The sequence below is a fragment of the Ahaetulla prasina genome, chromosome 1, assembly GCF_028640845.1.
Source record: "Ahaetulla prasina isolate Xishuangbanna chromosome 1, ASM2864084v1, whole genome shotgun sequence".
Taxonomy (NCBI): domain Eukaryota; kingdom Metazoa; phylum Chordata; class Lepidosauria; order Squamata; family Colubridae; genus Ahaetulla; species Ahaetulla prasina.
Genome location: NC_080539.1, coordinates 229,093,954 through 229,111,934, shown reverse-complemented (window position 1 = coordinate 229,111,934; position 17,981 = coordinate 229,093,954). Strand labels below are relative to the sequence as shown.

The 17,981-nt window shown below is 36.6% G+C and overlaps 1 protein-coding gene across 28 annotated transcripts in view; it reads right to left on the bottom strand.

Moving 5' to 3' along the window:
- The window catches only part of NEB (nebulin), a 223,971-nt gene that overhangs the window by 88,338 nt on the left and 117,652 nt on the right, over positions 1 to 17,981 (bottom strand). For all 28 annotated transcript variants that reach the window (XM_058193019.1, XM_058192812.1, XM_058192850.1 and 25 more), the window contains 18 exons: positions 17,860 to 17,967; positions 16,953 to 17,264; positions 16,021 to 16,224; positions 15,795 to 15,899; positions 15,188 to 15,295; positions 14,429 to 14,740; positions 13,174 to 13,377; positions 12,950 to 13,054; positions 12,179 to 12,286; positions 11,324 to 11,635; positions 10,305 to 10,508; positions 10,031 to 10,135; positions 8,685 to 8,789; positions 7,106 to 7,417; positions 6,440 to 6,544; positions 4,952 to 5,050; positions 3,500 to 3,601; positions 100 to 207 (listed from right to left, as the gene is read on the bottom strand). In XM_058193019.1, coding sequence (XP_058049002.1) covers positions 100 to 207; positions 3,500 to 3,601; positions 4,952 to 5,050; positions 6,440 to 6,544; positions 7,106 to 7,417; positions 8,685 to 8,789; positions 10,031 to 10,135; positions 10,305 to 10,508; positions 11,324 to 11,635; positions 12,179 to 12,286; positions 12,950 to 13,054; positions 13,174 to 13,377; positions 14,429 to 14,740; positions 15,188 to 15,295; positions 15,795 to 15,899; positions 16,021 to 16,224; positions 16,953 to 17,264; positions 17,860 to 17,967 — 3,018 coding nt within the window. The remainder of the gene's footprint in view (positions 1 to 99; positions 208 to 3,499; positions 3,602 to 4,951; positions 5,051 to 6,439; positions 6,545 to 7,105; positions 7,418 to 8,684; positions 8,790 to 10,030; positions 10,136 to 10,304; positions 10,509 to 11,323; positions 11,636 to 12,178; positions 12,287 to 12,949; positions 13,055 to 13,173; positions 13,378 to 14,428; positions 14,741 to 15,187; positions 15,296 to 15,794; positions 15,900 to 16,020; positions 16,225 to 16,952; positions 17,265 to 17,859; positions 17,968 to 17,981) is intronic.

Sequence of the window (17,981 nt, the reverse complement as noted above, 5' to 3'; positions counted from 1 at the left end):
AAACTTATTAAATTTGGCCCAATATTAAAATACAATGAAGGATGAGCATGGCAGATATTTGAAATCTGTGAGATTTTTGAAAGGTAGAAAGATTTTTACCTCACTTTGGACGTTATCAGAATGCTTGGCATGACGAAATGGCACGCTGTCAGGAGGCAAACTGTAGCCAATAGCTTTATCTTTCTCCCAGCTGTCCTTGTACAGATGCTGCAAAAAAAGAGCAGTAAGAAGTTAAGATTTTCTGAAACACTATAATAGTTTCTAGTTCTATCAAAAACGCACCCAGATTAAACTTCAGATTAAAAAAATAACTGTTTAAGCAATTTATTCCATATCTTGGAAATGTTTCCCTTGGGCCCTTTTTCTTCATAAATTCACTGTTTATTGTCTCTTCAAAATATTTAAATTGTATTTCAATATTTCAAATATAACTAATTATTAAAAAACTGCCATATTCAGAGATACACAAGTGGTCAATCTCAGCACTATCATGATTAATTGATGGCGAATCTACAGGATTCCAGTTGGAGATTCCAGAGATTGGGTCCAGAACCTTTTATATACACATAAACACACACACACAGCTGTGTTGAGTCACTAAGCTATAGCTCTTTCCCTTTGAAGTTCTCTATCAGTGTAGCTTGGTTATATATGGCAGCCTTCAAAACAGTATCTAGGGGGCTCCCCTTACTGAGGTTATTCAGGAGAGACTGGGCGTACGATAGATCTGGGTTTGGATCAAGGAGTTCATCTTGAAGGCTCACAAGGTCCTCTCTAACTCTGATTCTGTGTTTGTAGGTGCAGTATTATACTGATGTAGTCACAGAGAAATGTTCGTGTTTTGACTTGTTTACGGTTGTCCACTGGCCATGAGTTTGTTTCTGTGTTCAATTAAAAGTGGAATATCCACTCCCATCAGAATGCACTTGCAGATAAGATCAGCTCCAGAACTTAAGTTCCTTCACATAAATGAACATCTATCCAGACAATGGAACTTTTCTCAGTGGTAGTAAATAGAATTATGGAACAACTTCTCCAGAAGGATGGCACTGAATCATAACTAATTCCTTAAAGAAATGGAACATTAAAATGGGACTGGTTAAAGAGAAACTTAGGGAAAACAGTAGATGGTTTTAATTCTGTCATTATATTTGAGGGTCCTTAACAGTCACTTAAAGATGATTGTCTTATTTGGCCTGGAGCTGACATCTGTGCATAATTACTGTTACTGTAATCACAAAGTTTGCAGAAATACAGAAAATTTTCTCTACACACTGAAGAGCCCAGTGAAAACTGAGCCAATTCAAGGGGAAGAAATGCTGAATAAATAAATGGGGAAGAAGTTAGAAAACTTGCAGGGGGAGAAAAGGAATGGGATTCTGAACAGGGAATACCACTGCAGGGTCACTGCCACTGTTCCCTCTAAACTGCGCGCGTGCGCAAATGCGCACTGCTGACACGGTCTCCGCGCACAGAAAATCTGTGCTGCGCAGCTAATCAACGTCATTTGACAGGCGTCCATTTGTGGCGTGTTTTAGCTAGCCGAATCTGTGCTGCGCAGCTAATCAACGTCATTGACAGGCGTCCATAATGGACGCCTGTCAATGACGTTGATTAGCTGCGCAGCACAGATTCGGCTAGCTCTGATGTTGCTCACAGTGGTCCAAGGGACCGCTCAGGGAGTTAGTGTGCTTGCTCAGACTCGTGAAAAATTAGAGGGAACATTGGTCACTGCACATTGTGTTGCAGCTTTTGAGTTAAAAGAACTGTGTGAACTACCGAGTAACCAGATGGTAGTATGAGCATATAAGAGGATATACAAATGGCTGCATAAATGAAGAGTAAAAAAGTGTGGGGGTATACAAATGGAAGCAACTAAAACTAAAATTACACTACTAACCAGAGCATACAAAACATTTGCTAGACCAATTCTCGAATACAGCTTGCCTGTCTGGAACCCATACCTCATTTCGGACATTAATACAATTGAGCGTGTCCAGAAATATTTCACAAGAAGAGTTCTCCACTCCTCTGATCACAACAAAATACCTTATGCCACCAGACTTGAAATCCTGGGTTTAGAAAATTTAGAACTCTGTCGCCTTCAACATGACCTTAGTATAATTCATAAAATTATCTGCTACAATGTCCTTCCTGTCGAAGACTACATCAGCTGCAATTGCAACAATACACAAGCACACAATAGATTTAAACTTAATGTGAACCGCTCCAATCTTGATTGTAGAAAATATGACTTCAGTAACAAAGTTGTTAATGCCTGGAATGCACTACCTGACTCTGTGGTCTCTTCCCAAAATCCTCAAAGCTTTAACCAAAGACTATCTACTATTGACCTCACCCCATTCCTAAGAGGTCTGTAAGGGGCATGCATAAGAGCACTAACGTGCCTACCGTTCCTGTCCTAATTTTCCCTTTGACTGTATCCAATTCGTATTTCGTTAGTTACCTCTCGCTTGGACTATTGCAATGCTCTCTACATGGGGCTTCCCTTGAACAGCACCAGGAGGCTCCAGCTAGTCCAGAATGCGGCTGTGCAGGTAATAGAGAGAGCACCATGGTGATCCCATATAACACCTATCCTGCGTGGCCTGCACTGGCTGCCGGTAGCCCTCCGGGTGCAATTCAAGATGTTAGTGATCACCTTCAAAGCGCTCCATGGCTTAGAACCGGGGTATCTACGAGACCTCCTTCTGCCACCGATAGCCTCCCAACGACCTGTGCACTCCCACAGAGTGGGCCTGCTCTGGGTGCCATCATCCAAACAATGTCGGTTGGTGGCCCCCAGGGGGAGAGCCTTCTCTGTGGCAGCACTGGCCATTTGGAACGAGTTACCTCCGGGATTACGCCAACTCCCCGACCTCCGAACCTTCAAGCGGGAATTGAAGACTCTACTATTTAATCGTGCGGGACTAGCCTAAGTGTGTTTTAATTAATTTATTATAATTTTAAATTTTAAAGGGTTTTATATCGGTCTATGACCGTTTTAGCTCATTAGGCCTATTAAATATTTCGTTTTAAATTCATTTTAATCCATTATTTATACTTTGTATATTCTGTGTTTTTAATATGGCTGTAAACCGCCCTGAGTCCTTCGGGAGAAGGGCGGTATAGAAATTAAATTATAAAATAAAAAATAAAATAAAATTTCATGCTTATACTTATATATACTGTTGTGTTTGACAAATAAATAAATAAAATAAATAACAGAGTCCAAGGAAAGCACAATCGGTCAAGAGTGATAAGTAAATTTGTTTTGCAGTCAATGGAATGGAAAACTGTGGAAGAGGCGGATAGAATAGAAATCTCTTGAAATCAGCCCTGGATGGGTGGAACCCCCAGCAAGAAGCTTGTACATTTATATCCTTATTTTCCTTGACTATAATTTTTCACTAACTATCCCATCAGGACTCATGATTTAAAGATATAAAATTATTCCGAATTTTCTATTTACTATGGTTCCTGGGAGGAAACTACATACCTCATTAAGAATCCTAGCTGCTTCTTTAACTGCTCGCAACCGAGGTGTATCTGTTAATGTATAAATGTCCTTGATGCTGTTCCATTCCTGGTGGTATTTAACCTGGAAACAAATAGATTTAACATTAGAGTTATTATAGATCTAAGTTGGCTTTCAGTCCACATCAGCCTCATCCAACATAGCAATAGGAAGGTAGTCTCCAGATATCTGGAACAAATCCAGCTGACTCCATTTCTGAGTTTTATTCCTGTATTTATGGATACTGATCTGCCTTTATTTTTGTGAATAAGAAAAATAAGTATCGACGTACAGAGAACAAAAATATAACCTCTAACTCAAAAATATAACCTCTAACTTATTTGCATAATACATGCCTTTTTGTTTACAAAAAATGGAGAAAAAGAAAAGCTTATTGGCTATATCAGAGTTAAGGTGCATTAAACTCAGCCTCTTTAACCTGTTAGAAACTGTTGTGGTTGGCTTGCCATCCCTGCTCTGCAAATCCCTGGCTATTCTTACTGGGATATGTAAATATAGTTAGCGTATGTTGAAATGCCATTAATTTTATGCACTTCACAAGAGAAAAAGAAGCACGTGGATTTAGCCTTGCCTTCCAGACATTATGTATTTCTTTTTTACTTTATTCATTATTTAATAAAATCATTTATGTAACTGGTGGATTGATTTATTATTTGATCTCATAATTTAATTAATTATTAGGTAAAATAACAGTTTAGTGTAGTAGATAAGGTGCAAATCTAGAAAGCAGGAGCCTGAGAACTGTAATCTCACCCTTAGGCACGAAAGGCAACAGGGTGACTTTGGGCCAATCACCATGAGATTGTGAGTTCTAGTTCCGCCTTAGTCATGCAACCTGGCTGGCTGACTTTAATCTCCCTCTCTCAGCCCAACTCACCTCAGAGGGTTGCTGTTATTGTGAAGGAAGGAGTATTAGACATGTTTTCTGCCTTGAGTTATTTATAAAATAATACAGGCAAGATAAACAGTTAATAATGAATAAAATCAAAGCAGTTGCTGTGGGGACAGGAAGGGCTGGAAGCATCTTTTCAAAACAATCCTGTCAGCCCAATCATGAGGTGTTTGGGCCTATTCTAATCCCCCCCAGTGTAACATGGCTGAGAAGAATCAATACTTTGCACTTGAACGCAAAGGAGACATTCCTTAGTTTGCTTTACAAAGGATTTACTGATGGTAGGAGTCAGTAGGATTAAAGTTTAAAGAATGCTGTAGAGGAAAATAATTGACATAGTTGTGAAAATGTCATTTTCCTACTGCCACAGTTCACAAGGTTCATTAAGCTGGATGAGCTCCGCTGGAGTTATCAACATCCATAGTGATTTGTTCACAATATACTGTTTCCTTTTCAAAGATTTATTCCCTTTATCCTAGGAGATAAATGTAACTGGACTGAAACGAAAAGTCAATACTTACATCACTTAGTATTTCTCCACCTTGTTTGGCTGTGATATAATCAACCCTGTCAGCCACCGGAGTAAATGGCAGTCTATCAGCTTTAGTACGATATAACCTCTATTAAAAGAGAAAGGAATACAGAGGTAAGGCAAATAACGAAAATAAATAGTCATGCAAGAAAGAAAGACAGGAGGAGAATACAGGTAGTGGTCCTCAACTTATGACCACAATTGGGCCCAAAGTTTATGTTGCTATGTGAGAAATTTGTTAAGTGAGTTTTACCCCATTTTATGACTTTTCTTGCCACATTTGTTAAGTGAATCATTTCAGTTCTTGAATTAGTAACACGGTTGTTAAGTGAATCTGGTTTCCCCATTGATTTTACTTGTCCAAAGGTCGCAAAAGGGGATCACATGACTCTGGGATACCGCAACCGTCATAAATGTCAGTTAGTTGTCAAGCATCGAAATGTAAACCATGTGACCAGGCGAATGATGCAACGGTCATAAGTGTGAAAAATGGTCATGTCACTTTTTTCAGTACCGTTGTAACTTTGAACTTTGTAACTTCATTGCCGTTGGAACTTTGGTCACTAAATGAACTGCTGTAAGTAGAGGACTGTCATCTGCATTGACAGTTATTATTTTTGCTTTTGGTTTTTAAATAACTCTTCTCCTTGACTATGCTAAAAAACAGCAGTGCTATTGCTGTTCAGTTTGGCTCCTTAACCTGAAAAATTAATGCTAAATAATTAAATTAATAATTAAATATCTAATTAATAGTAATATTTATTGTTTTAATATTTTACCTGGTTGCTTTTATTGGGTTGTAAAGCTGCCTAGAGTCACCTCTAGGTGAAATGGGCAGTATATAAATCCAATAAATAAATATTAAAGTGGATTAAATTAAACCTCAAGCTTTCTGTTCGTTTTGATATTGCATATCACATTAAATCAAAATCTGTTTTTCTAGCTTTGATCAGTGGTGGGTTGCTACCGGTTCAGCCTGGATTGGGCGAACCAGTAGCAGTGGTGGCGGGAGGCTCCGCCCACCCACCCGGGCATCTCTGCCCATGCGCAAAAGTGTTGCATGCGCACGTGAGCGCGCACACGTCCGCGAGAGAACCAATAGTGACGGGATTTGAAACCCACTACTGGCTTTGACTTAACAATGTGTATGAAATTAGCCAACGATAATGTATCCAATAAACCACAGTAAAATTAACCATAGCTTATTATTTAAAGGTTTTTAGATTATTATTTAGAGAGTATAATTTTTTTTTGTTTTTTGTTTTGTTTTTATTGATGTTGTGCCCTACCAAAAAAGCTGTTTCTTAAGATGGGCAGGCATATACATCTAATAAATAAATAAAAATCACTCAGTGGATACTCAGTTCATAGGAACAACCAAGCACGAAGGAGGAACAGTTTTGCATGAATTAAAGGCTGCACTGTGAAAAAAACCACATTTTTATAAATGTGATCTTTGTAGGAGAAAACCTCTTACCTCGTTAATAAGAGCCTGAGCATGTTTGACATGGTTGACAGAGACAGAATCACTTGGCATCCAGCCAATTCCTCGTAGCCATTCTAGGTCAGATTTATAAACAGCCTGCATAGACCAAAAAAAAAAAAAGTTGAGACTTATTTACAGTTTTTTCAGGAGGCAATTTTTCATTCATTCTAACTGAAATATAAAAATTGCTCTTTTCTCTCAGAAAAGGGCAAATGAATTAGGCACAGTATATAAGGAAGAAGTATTATATTGTTACAATTTTGATGCTGCTTTAAGTTAATCACATTCTGTTTTCTTATCATAGTTTGATAAATATTTTCTTTCACATTCACATTTATATCTGGAATCATATTTTATTGGAAACCTAAAATGCATATTTATTTGAAATTAATGATGTTCTTTACATGGCTGCATCTGTGGAATTCTGACTGGAAAATGTAATTTTCATTAAAATAGTTATCTGCATGTTATGATTCCTATAATAAATATCATGTTTATAGAAGCTGGTTTATTCATACAAAGATGGCTTATAATGATTGAAGCAACACAAGTACTTCAATTTTGAACAGCAATAGTAATAATCAGCTAAAAGTCAATGGAAAATGTAAAAAACAATAATCAAAATATAATAATACAAGCAATGAACTTTCTACTCACATCACTCTGTAATTCATAGGCTTTCTTGGCTTGGATGACATCATTCTGGTCAGGCAAACATATCCATTCATGGAGATAGCGGCGATAATCAATGTCACTAACCAGTTTCTGACATTTCTTGGCCAACAAAATGGACAGCATGTCCACTGGGCTATTAAACTTGGTTTTAAACTTCTCAAAATTTTTCTTGTATTCCCTCTCACTCTGCAATTTGGCTACACGCATCGCCAGCACTAGCTTGGGATCATCATGGATATTCCGGAATCCAACGTGGTGTCCCACTTGCTTACGGTAACCTTCTTTGTACTTGTACTAATTTTAAAGAAAGATACAAATAAAATTTCCATCTGTAATTTCATAAATTGTAAAGGAATTGCATGAGAGAGGCTTGATGCAATATCTGCCCTCTAGAACAGGGGTGTCAAACTCGTTGCCCGTGGGCCGAATGCGCCATTCCCACCAAAGGGGGAAAAAGTCACGGTACATCATGTGATGACAAAGTGATGCCACAAGTTTGACACCCCTGCTCTAGAACAATACCCCCCAGAAATTTGTGTGACTCCCACATGTATGTTTCAGATACCAACCCTGCTACAACATAAAATGTTGCCAGGTTTTGTGCAGCAGCACTCAAAATTCATTGGATAATGATCGGTGATTGGGTCTTAACTTTATAAGCTAGATTTAATGACTAGCTCACCATATTATATTGCTTTGGAACTTAATATAGTCTTTCAGTACTTTTATACTCCCTACACCCATGTAATGTTCTTACCCCGCCTTTTAGATTCTTGCTTTTTATATATGTGTTAATTTATCTTTTATATCTTCTAGCTTTTAATAATTTTGTTCTCTCAGGTGCTGGGGAACTGATGGCTGTGGAACCTCCTTCCATTATAGTTGGTTTATAGTTGCTGTTTGTTTCTAACCAAGGTGCATTTCTAACCAACTGCAATCTTTTATTCTAAGTCTCGGAAACTTTGGTTAGAATAAGTCCTATTTAATATCACCATGGTAAAACATCTTGCCAACCTTGTACCAAGGAAGTTCCAGTAATAGGCTAGACTGGAATATCAAAAGGCATCTGGGAAGACAGAACTGGTGAATGGCTTCTGTAATATTGCCGAGAATTGATTGATTCGTCGATTGATTGATTAAACGTATATGCCGCCAAGTGATTTATAGTTGGTTTTCTTTCTATTTTGTGCAAATGCTGATAGCAATTTAGGTCACCCTGTAGTCACCCAGAATGAAGATGAATTTATAAAGTTTTAAGTATCTTTCAGGCATATTGACTGGTAGGACTTTTATCAGAATAAACATACTGTGGACTACAATGCTAATCTAAATATCCCGTAGATGTATATAACTTCATGTGCCAGAGGTGTTGCTTGCAGAGTTTATTCACAATAGTTGAAGATATGCTTGCAATCTCTTATTTTGCAGTGAACTGAGATATATAAATATTTGATTTCTTTTATATAAATATATATAATGCCACCATTTACCCTGGTGACGGTCTAGAGTTCACACACACACAAACACACCCAAGATTAGAACATATAGTTAACATACTTACATCACTGGCAATTTGTCTTGAGGCTTTGGCTGTTCTGATTGGAATTGCATCTGACCTGTAATCAATGTATTTCTTTACATCATCCCAAGCGTCCCTATAGAGTTTCTGCAAAAACACAAAAACAAAAAAACCCCAATTCATTAAAACCCAACAATACTTTTTTTTTTTTTTTTACATTTATATCCTGCCCTTCTCCGAAGATTCAGGGCGGCTTACAGTGTGTAAGGCAATAGTCTCATTCTATTTGTATATTTACAAAGTCAACTAATGGCCCCCCCCAACAATCTGGGTCCTCATTTTACCTACCTTATAAAGGATGGAAGGCTGAGTCAACCTTGGGCCTGGTGGGACTAGAACCTGCAGTAATTGCAGGCAGCTTTGTTTTAATAACAGGCTTCTTATAGCCTGAGCCACACCGCAGCCCCAATATGCTTTTGCCATATTTGCTTGCTTTGGAAAGTTTCATGTTTTTTTAGTTCGTAATTTCTTCAGTTATGCTTAAGAAATGAAAGTTTCATGTATTTTTTTGAATTACTTTTTTATGAATTAAGAAATATAGGCAGTCCTCGAGTTATAACCTCAATGGAGCCCAAACTTTATGTTGGTGAGTGAAACATTTGTGAAGTGAGTTTACTCCATTTTATGTCTTTCCTCACCGCAGTTGTTAAGTGAATCGTTGCATTTGTTAAATTAGTAACACGGTTGTTAAGTGAATCTGGCTCTGCCGTTGACTTTGCTTATCAGAAGGTCGCAAAAGGGGATCGTGTGACCCTGGGACACTGCAACCGACATAAATATGAACCAGTTGCCAAGCATCTGAATTTGATCATGTGGCCATGGGGCAGCTGCAGTGGTCATAAGTGTGAAAAATGATCGTGAACCACTTTTTTCAGTGCCGTTGTAACTTTGAACAGTCACTAAATGAACTGTTGTAAATTGAGGACTACCTGTATAGAGGATCAGCCTCCAGGTTAGGCCATGTATTCTGGTATAATATAGATTACATATGATGCTGTATCCAAACAGAGTTTGAGTCAAAGCATTGAAAACATTGCACAAGGCAACCAACAGTTTGCAAAGTATAAAAAACAGCACTAATGTCATAATGAAATGATTTGCAATAATATTTCACAGCTCGCCAGTAAAGGGGGAAAAAATGTTAGTATGACATGATTATTCAACTGGTATTCCTCACATTTTGTCTCAAGTGTCCATTTTGTTTCAAAAAACAATGAAAGCAGAAGCCTTAGAAAGTAGAAAGCCATGGTGTTCTAATGTGGGAAAATGCAATGTATAAAGCAGTTTTAATCTAAAGATCTTAGTAAGTATGGTAGAAATATACTTACATTGCTTACGTTGATGGAATTGGTCTTGGAAAGTATTATTTCTGGTGTGTCAGCCATCACATGGATCATAACTTTATCTTTATCCCAAACTTCTCGGTATTTAGGCTATACAAAATAAAGAAGCAGGTTACTTGTTTATTTGGTGTTATTCTTATCTAATCACTTTTTAACTTTTGAAGGGAGAAACCTAATTTTATATAAACTGATATCAAAAAAATATAATAGGATTTATTGTCCTGAATGTTTGTTAAGCTACTGAAAAGAATTAACATACAATACTGATTTGCGCCGCGTTGGTTTTAGCAAGGAGAACGTCCGGTGTATCAACAATGTTGGTGAACTTCAGACGGTCAGCAGGAGTGCGATATACATTGTCACTCAGGATTTCCTGGGCAAATTTAACTCTTTTCACTATAGGAGATCCACTTGGTATCCATCCAATCCCACGGAGCCATTCTAGATCTGACTTATACACAGCCTAGGAGATAGCACATCAGAAAGTGGGGGGGGGGGGAGGAAGTTAGTTTGTTTTTTTATGGAATTAAACATTCTTATGTAATGACAACTAATGGGAGATCAATTCTGACAAATTCATTATTAATTCTTTTAATAATTAGTGTTCCTTACTTTGTTTTAAGGCAAAAAGTAGATAAATTGGACAAATGAAATTAGAAATGGTCATATATTTTCTGATAGTAGTGGCACTTTCTATTTGTATTAATTACCTGGATTAAGTGAATAGAAAAAACCTCAACCTTGGCATAATATCCAAAACAGGCTGCGTAAGTCTTTCTATAGCACTGAACAAACTTAAAAATTACACTGAATTACACTTAAATGAGTTGAAAAAGCAGGTTTAAAAACGGTTCTCAACTGCATCCACCAAGTTATTGGTAAATTTGCTATATGTGACATTTTAGAAGATTCTTATCTACTGTATGTAATAAGTCACTTTAAAATATTTTCACCATCAACAGTTCCCATAGGGCTTGCCAAGATTAACTTCATTCACTGAAGACTTCAATGAAGGAACAATGTCTCTGGTCATAGTTTTTGGCAGACATAATCATAGGAAACAAAAGTAGAATTAAGATAATCCTCAAAAACATCTTTTCCAAATTACATTCTTCCAATATGAGGATTTGAATTCTCATCCATTCCCTTTGGCAGGGATAATGTAAGTTGAATTGCAATACATCTGTTCTACAGCTACGTACTTCAGGTCTCTTTTGTTGTGTGCCTGACCATGATGCATCTACTGTACATAATCTTGTAATCCACTGGCATACTTACATCGCTCTGAAGTTCATATGCTTTCCTTGCTTGGATCACATCGTTCTGATCCGGCAGACAAGACCACTGGTGCAGATAATGGTGGTAATCAATGTCGCTGGCTAAAGCCTGCCCTTGTTTGGCTGCCTGGATAGCCACCATTTCATAGGGGATGGTGATCTTGGCTTTTGAATTTTGGTATGCTTGTTTATAGAGACGGTCATTTTGCATCTTCATTACTCGAGCAGCCCATGAAAGTTTAGGATCCTCCTTGACTGAAGGGGTTCCAATGTAATGACCTTTCTGTCTCTCGTAAGTTTGTTTGTATTTATACTGAAGAGAAAAGCAAAGCAAAGAGCTGTTAAAAGGCTAGGAGTATTCCAGCTAGTGTGAAAATTGATGTTTTAATGACTAGGGGACTTTGAGTGAAGGAAAGGTAGAATTCATCATTCTAAACCATTCAATAGTATGTTTTATCATTTATGTATCAAAGTAATGTAATTTATTAAAATTATGTTTAAAAACAGTAACTTTGCCACTGAAAAATGGCAATAGAAAATAACATTCATTGAATCCAAAATCATTAGGGTATAAAAACTCCTTTTACTGAAATATCTCAATGGTTGCTTTTTTGGCAATTCAAAATAAAACATGCATTAAACTGCTTGATTTTAATAAAATTTTAAATCTCAAATTTCTAAGCACATAAATGTAAAAGAGTGGAGATAAGTGCAAAAATGTCATATCCTTGAACAATAGCAACTTGTATATTGTTGGATCAACGTGTTTCATTGGTAACTGGATACATACCCTGCCATCTGTGTGATATGAAAAGATAGAGTTGTTTTAGAGGCAACATTTAAACAGAGCTCATACCTCACTTGCAATTTCTCTGGAAGATTTCGCATGCTTGAATGAAAGAGCATCCACTTTAAAGTCATAACCTTTTGCTTTGGCTTCATCCCAGGCTCCAGTATAATGTTTCTGCAATTTTACATTTATAATTTTCAGTATAATCAGAAAATGCAGGATGAAAATAAACTATAGAAAGTTCTCAATTAGACTTACAGTCTTATGGGCCTATATTAGATATAAGTACCACTATGATTAACTTACTTAGCTCCCAAGGACAACTGAGGTGTGGCACTACTAAAGAGTAAAGTGTGAAAAATATAAATTTTCAGAATGAGCAATGGGACAAGCATTGCATAAATACAATGGAAATGGTGAAATTCAGGCTAGGCAATCACATTCGGAGCTTGTTTGTCCAAAATGATTTGCTTATTTATGGCTGTTATAGTATTATGTCCACTGTACAATGTTTTAAATTTATATCGATTTAGCCACAAAATTTGGGATGTATACTTAACAAAAGAAAATAAAAAACCAATATCTGTCAAGAAGGCATAAAATTTTTATGCAGAATCTTGTACTTGTAACCATCTTGTAACAGGGATGGTTGGGAAATTGTGTCCACTCAATACCTCTATGTGTGTGTGTGTGTGTGTGTGTGTGTGTGTGTGTATCAACATATAATATTTTTATATTTTTAACAGCAACTAACAGGCGAATATAACTAAGACAATGTAATAAACAAAGGAATAGTAATATGCTTAACAAAAAAATTCATACAGTTAGTTATCTTACATTGCTAACATTCACAGCATTCATCTTGGAGAGCAGCATTGATGGGGTATCGAGAGGAACATTAATCTGTGCCTTCTCTTTATCCCACGCTTCACGATACAGGTTCTAAGAAAGGAAGGAAAGAAAGAAAATTTTCAACTGCTTTATGAAAATCCTTCTAATTTTTTAAAGGCCACTGTATTTCAGCCACATTACACAGAGGTAGTGACTACATTCAAGTTTACCTCACTGATCTGTTGTGCATTGACCTTAGCCAGGACAACCGGGGGTGGGTCAGGTATACTGGTAAATTTCAGCGCGTCTGGGCGTAGTTTGTACAACCTCTCATTTATGAGATCTTGAGCCCTTTTCACTCTGACCACATCCACAGAGCCTTCTGGCATCCATCCAATCCCACGGAGCCATTCCAGATCTGATTTATACAAGTTCTATAAGACAATGGATTAAAAAATAATAATAAAATGATTTAAGTTTAAATTTTTAGCAAATAGTTTTATCTGATAAGTAGAATTAATAGGATATCAGAAAGTCCTGATTAAAATGGCTGAACTATTTTTCAATGGATTAATCCTCCTTATGAAACAACAAAAATGCAATACAGTCAAATTAGATATTGGAACAAAGACACCAAAAAATTCAAATGTGCTAATAATCTTGATTAAGTAGGTAGCAAACTTATTCAGTCATGGCATAATACACCAGTGATTCTGAATAACTCTTCCTGAATAAATTAATATAAATTCATAAAACTCCCTAAATTTAAGAGTTCAGCGCAACATAAGTAAGGAAATTTTTAAAAGATATTAGACTCTGCCCAACTGATTTGTCCTAAATTTCTTCTATGATCACTTTAGAAAGTGAAACCACATTTAAAATTCTTATCTCTGTGATAAACATTAAAAAATTTTCACCTATCACAGCTTGGTGTTCTAGTAGGGCCTGCAAAGGCTAGCTACACTCAATGAAGACTTCAGTGAAGGAATAATGTAATCAGAGGTGGGTTTCAGCAGGTTCTGACCAGTTCTGAAGAACCAGTAGTGGAAATTTTGAGTAGTTCGGAGAACCGGTAGCAAAAATTCTGACTGGCCCCGCCCCCATCTATTCTCTGCCTCCTAAGTCCTGGCTGATATGGAGGAAATGGGGATATAACAGTATCCTTCCCCTGTCACGCCCACCAAGCCACGCCCATCAAGCCATGCCACGCCCACCAAGCCATACCCACAGAACCGGCAGTAAAAAAATTTGAAACCCACCACTGAATGTAATCAAGGAAATAGAAGTAGAATTAATATAATATAATTCTAAAACTTACATTCTTCAGAGATGGGAATTAGTGTGGCAGGGAGAAAGTTAGTGGGTCAGGATAATGGAAGCTGAAATGCAAAGCATCTGTTCTACAGCTACGCACTTTAGGTCTCTTTTGTTTTATGCCTGACCATAATGCATCTACGTAATCTTGTAAGCCACTGGTGTACTTACATCGCTCTGAAGTTCATACGCTTTCTTTGCTTGGATCACATCGTTCTGATCCGGCAGACAAGACCACTGGTGCAGATAATGATGGTAATCAATGTCGCTGGCTATAGCCTGCCCTTGTTTGGCTGCCTGGATAGCCACCATTTCATAGGGGATGGTGATCTGGGCTTTTGAACTGTGGTATGCTTGCTTATAGAGACGGTCATTTTGCATCTTCATTACTCGAGCAGCCCATGAAAGTTTAGGATCCTCCTTGACTGATGGGGTTCCAATGTAATGACCTTTCTGTCTCTCGTAAGTTTGTTTGTATTTATACTGAAGAGGAAAGCACAGGAAAGAGCCATGATTAGGGTTAGGCAACAACATATTATATAGTTTATTAAACCATTTTAAAACAATATTTAAAAAATGTGATTTTTCCCTTTAAATGACATATTTAATAAATGCAAAGTGCTTTGTGAATAAAAGATCCCCTTTCAAATCAAACACGATATAAATTAAATATGTCATAGTTATCTGACTGTCCAAGTAAAAAATTGTTTTCACATGTTTTAAAATATTATTTCTACAGCAACCAATAAGAGAAACAATGGAGTAAAAACATCAAAATTCTACAGTAGGGTACATTGTATGTGGCTGAATTAATATAAAGTTTATATTGATAAATACAATGAATAAATTCCACATTTTTGCCAGATGGCTGATGTGAAAATATTCAGTGGTATCAGCAGCTACTGTACACTTAAAAAATAGGCCTCATACCTCACTGGCAATTTCTCTGGAAGATTTTGCATGCTTGAATGAAAGAGCGTCAACTTTAAAGTCATAGCTTTTGTCTTTGGCTTCATCCCAGGCTCCAGTATAATGTTTCTGCAATTAAAACACATACACAATTTTCAAGGCTGGAAGAAAATAAACTACAGATATTCCTCAATTAAACATGAAGCCCTATGCTCAGAAATAAATCTCATTATATATATTTGACTGTCCTTCAGATGACATCTGTAGACAAATGCAGTGCAATATGTGAAAAATTTGAATTTTCAGAATAAATAATGGGATGGACACTGCATAAATTCAGTATATATTTGCATGCATATTTATGCATACACACATGTTAAATAACCTATAACAGTTTTACTTGTTTAATATCAATACTATGAATTTATATTAATAGACCAAGTGGAATTTATTATGAATTGGCAATGTTTTACATGCCAATGTTTTACATTTTTGATGAGAGAGCCTCCATTCTCCATTCTTGTTTAATTGTTAATATCTACATTGTATTTTGACTGCTCAGAGTGTCATCTGATAAATGACTAGCTGTTTAAATTTGATTATAAATGAACTAATCAAATTATCTTACACGGCTAACATTCACAGCATTCATCCTGGAGAGCAGTACTTCAGGGGTATCAAGAGGAATATTAATCTGTGCCTTCTCTTTATCCCATGCTTCACGATACAGGTTCTAAGAAAGGGGGAAAGGAAAGAAAATTTTCAATTGCTTTGTAAAAAAACCTTCTAATTTTTTAAAGGCCATTCTATTTCAGCCACATTAACAAAGAGGTAGTAACTACATTTCAGTTTACCTCACTGATCTGTTGTGCATTGACCTTAGCCAGGACAACCGGGGGTGGGTCAGGTATACTGGTAAATTTCAGCGCGTCTGGACGTAGTTTGTACAACCTCTCATTTATGAGATCTTGAGCCCTTTTCACTCTGACCACATCCACAGAGCCTTCTGGCATCCATCCAATCCCACGGAGCCATTCCAGATCAGCTTTATACAAGTTCTATGAGACAATGGATTACAAAAGAAAAATAAAATGATTAAGCTCATATTTTTAACAAATATTTCATGTGGTAAATAGAATTAATAGGATATTAGAAAGTCCTGACTAATGTGGTTCAATTATTTTTAAATGGATTAATCCTCCTTATGAAACAAAACAATCAAAATAGATGACGGAACAAAAACCACCAAAATTTAAACGGAATGTACACCAAACATTCTAGACAACTTTTTCTGAATCAACTGAAGTACAATTATACAATGCCCTAAATTCAAAATAAGTTAATTTAGCGCAGGTTATGCCAGCAAATTCAAAAAGGTTATTAGAATGTGCCAATTGGTTGTTCAAAGGTTTCTTAGAGTTATCTATACTTTGGGAAGCCAAAGCTCATTGAAAATTCTAATTTCTGGGATCAATATTTAAAAATATTTCCACCATCACAAGATGGAATGCAAAGGCTAGCTATACTCAGTGAAGACTTCTGTGAAGGAACAATGTCCCTGGTGTCCTTCTGACATATGTAATCAAGGAAATAAAAGTAGAATTAATATAATTTTCAAGAGCACCTTCTAAAACTTACATTCTTCAGATATGGGAATTAGTGTGGCAGGGAGAAAGTTATGTTGGTCAGGATAATGGAAGCTGAAATGCAAAGCATCAAGGTCTCTTTTGTTGTATGCCTGACCATAATGCATCTACGTAATCTTGTAAGCCACTGGTGTACTTACATCGCTCTGAAGTTCATACGCTTTCTTTGCTTGGATCACATCGTTCTGATCCGGCAGACAAGACCACTGGTGCAGATAATGATGGTAATCAATGTCGCTGGCTATAGCCTGCCCTTGTTTGGCTGCCTGGATAGCCACCGTTTCGTAGGGGATGGTGATCTTGGCTTTTGAATTGTGGTATGCTTGCTTATAGAGACGGTCATTTTGCATCTTCATTACTCGAGCAGCCCATGAAAGTTTAGGATCCTCCTTGACTGAAGGGGTTCCAATGTAATGACCTTTCTGTCTCTCGTAAGTTTGTTTGTATTTATACTGAAGAGGAAAGCAAAGCAAAGAACAATTGAAATGGATAGGATGATGCAGTTTGTGAAAATTAGTATTTTAACAACTGGAGGACCTTGAATGAAGGAACAGGTAGATTTCATTATTAAGACATTTCCATTCAATAGATTTTGAATGCATGTGTCTTTGGAATGTTTTTTGTAGGTTAGGCATCACCATGATATATTGTGTAATAAACCATTATAAAACAATATTTATAATAGTGATTTCCCCTTTGAAGATGATAGCTTAAAGTGACGTATTTAGTAAATGGAGAATGCTTTTTGAATAAAATATTCCCTTTCAAACCAAACTTTATATGCATTAAATGTTTCATAGTTATCTGACTGGCACTTCCAAGTAAAAATGATTTTCATTTATTTTAAATGAAAATGAATGATTTTCATTTATTTTAAACACATGTCTACAGCAAATAATATGAAAAATAATTGTGTAAAAATATCCAAACACTGCTGCAATGTGCCTTGTACGATATGAAGTTTACAAGTTGCACACTTTGGCGGGTGATATGAAAATATTCAGTGGTATCAGCAACTACTGGGTATTTAAACAATAGGCCTCATACCTCACTGGCAATTTCTCTGGAAGATTTTGCATGCTTGAATGAAAGAGCGTCAACTTTAAAGTCATAGCTTTTGTCTTTGGCTTCATCCCAGGCTCCAGTATAATGTTTCTACAATGAAAACA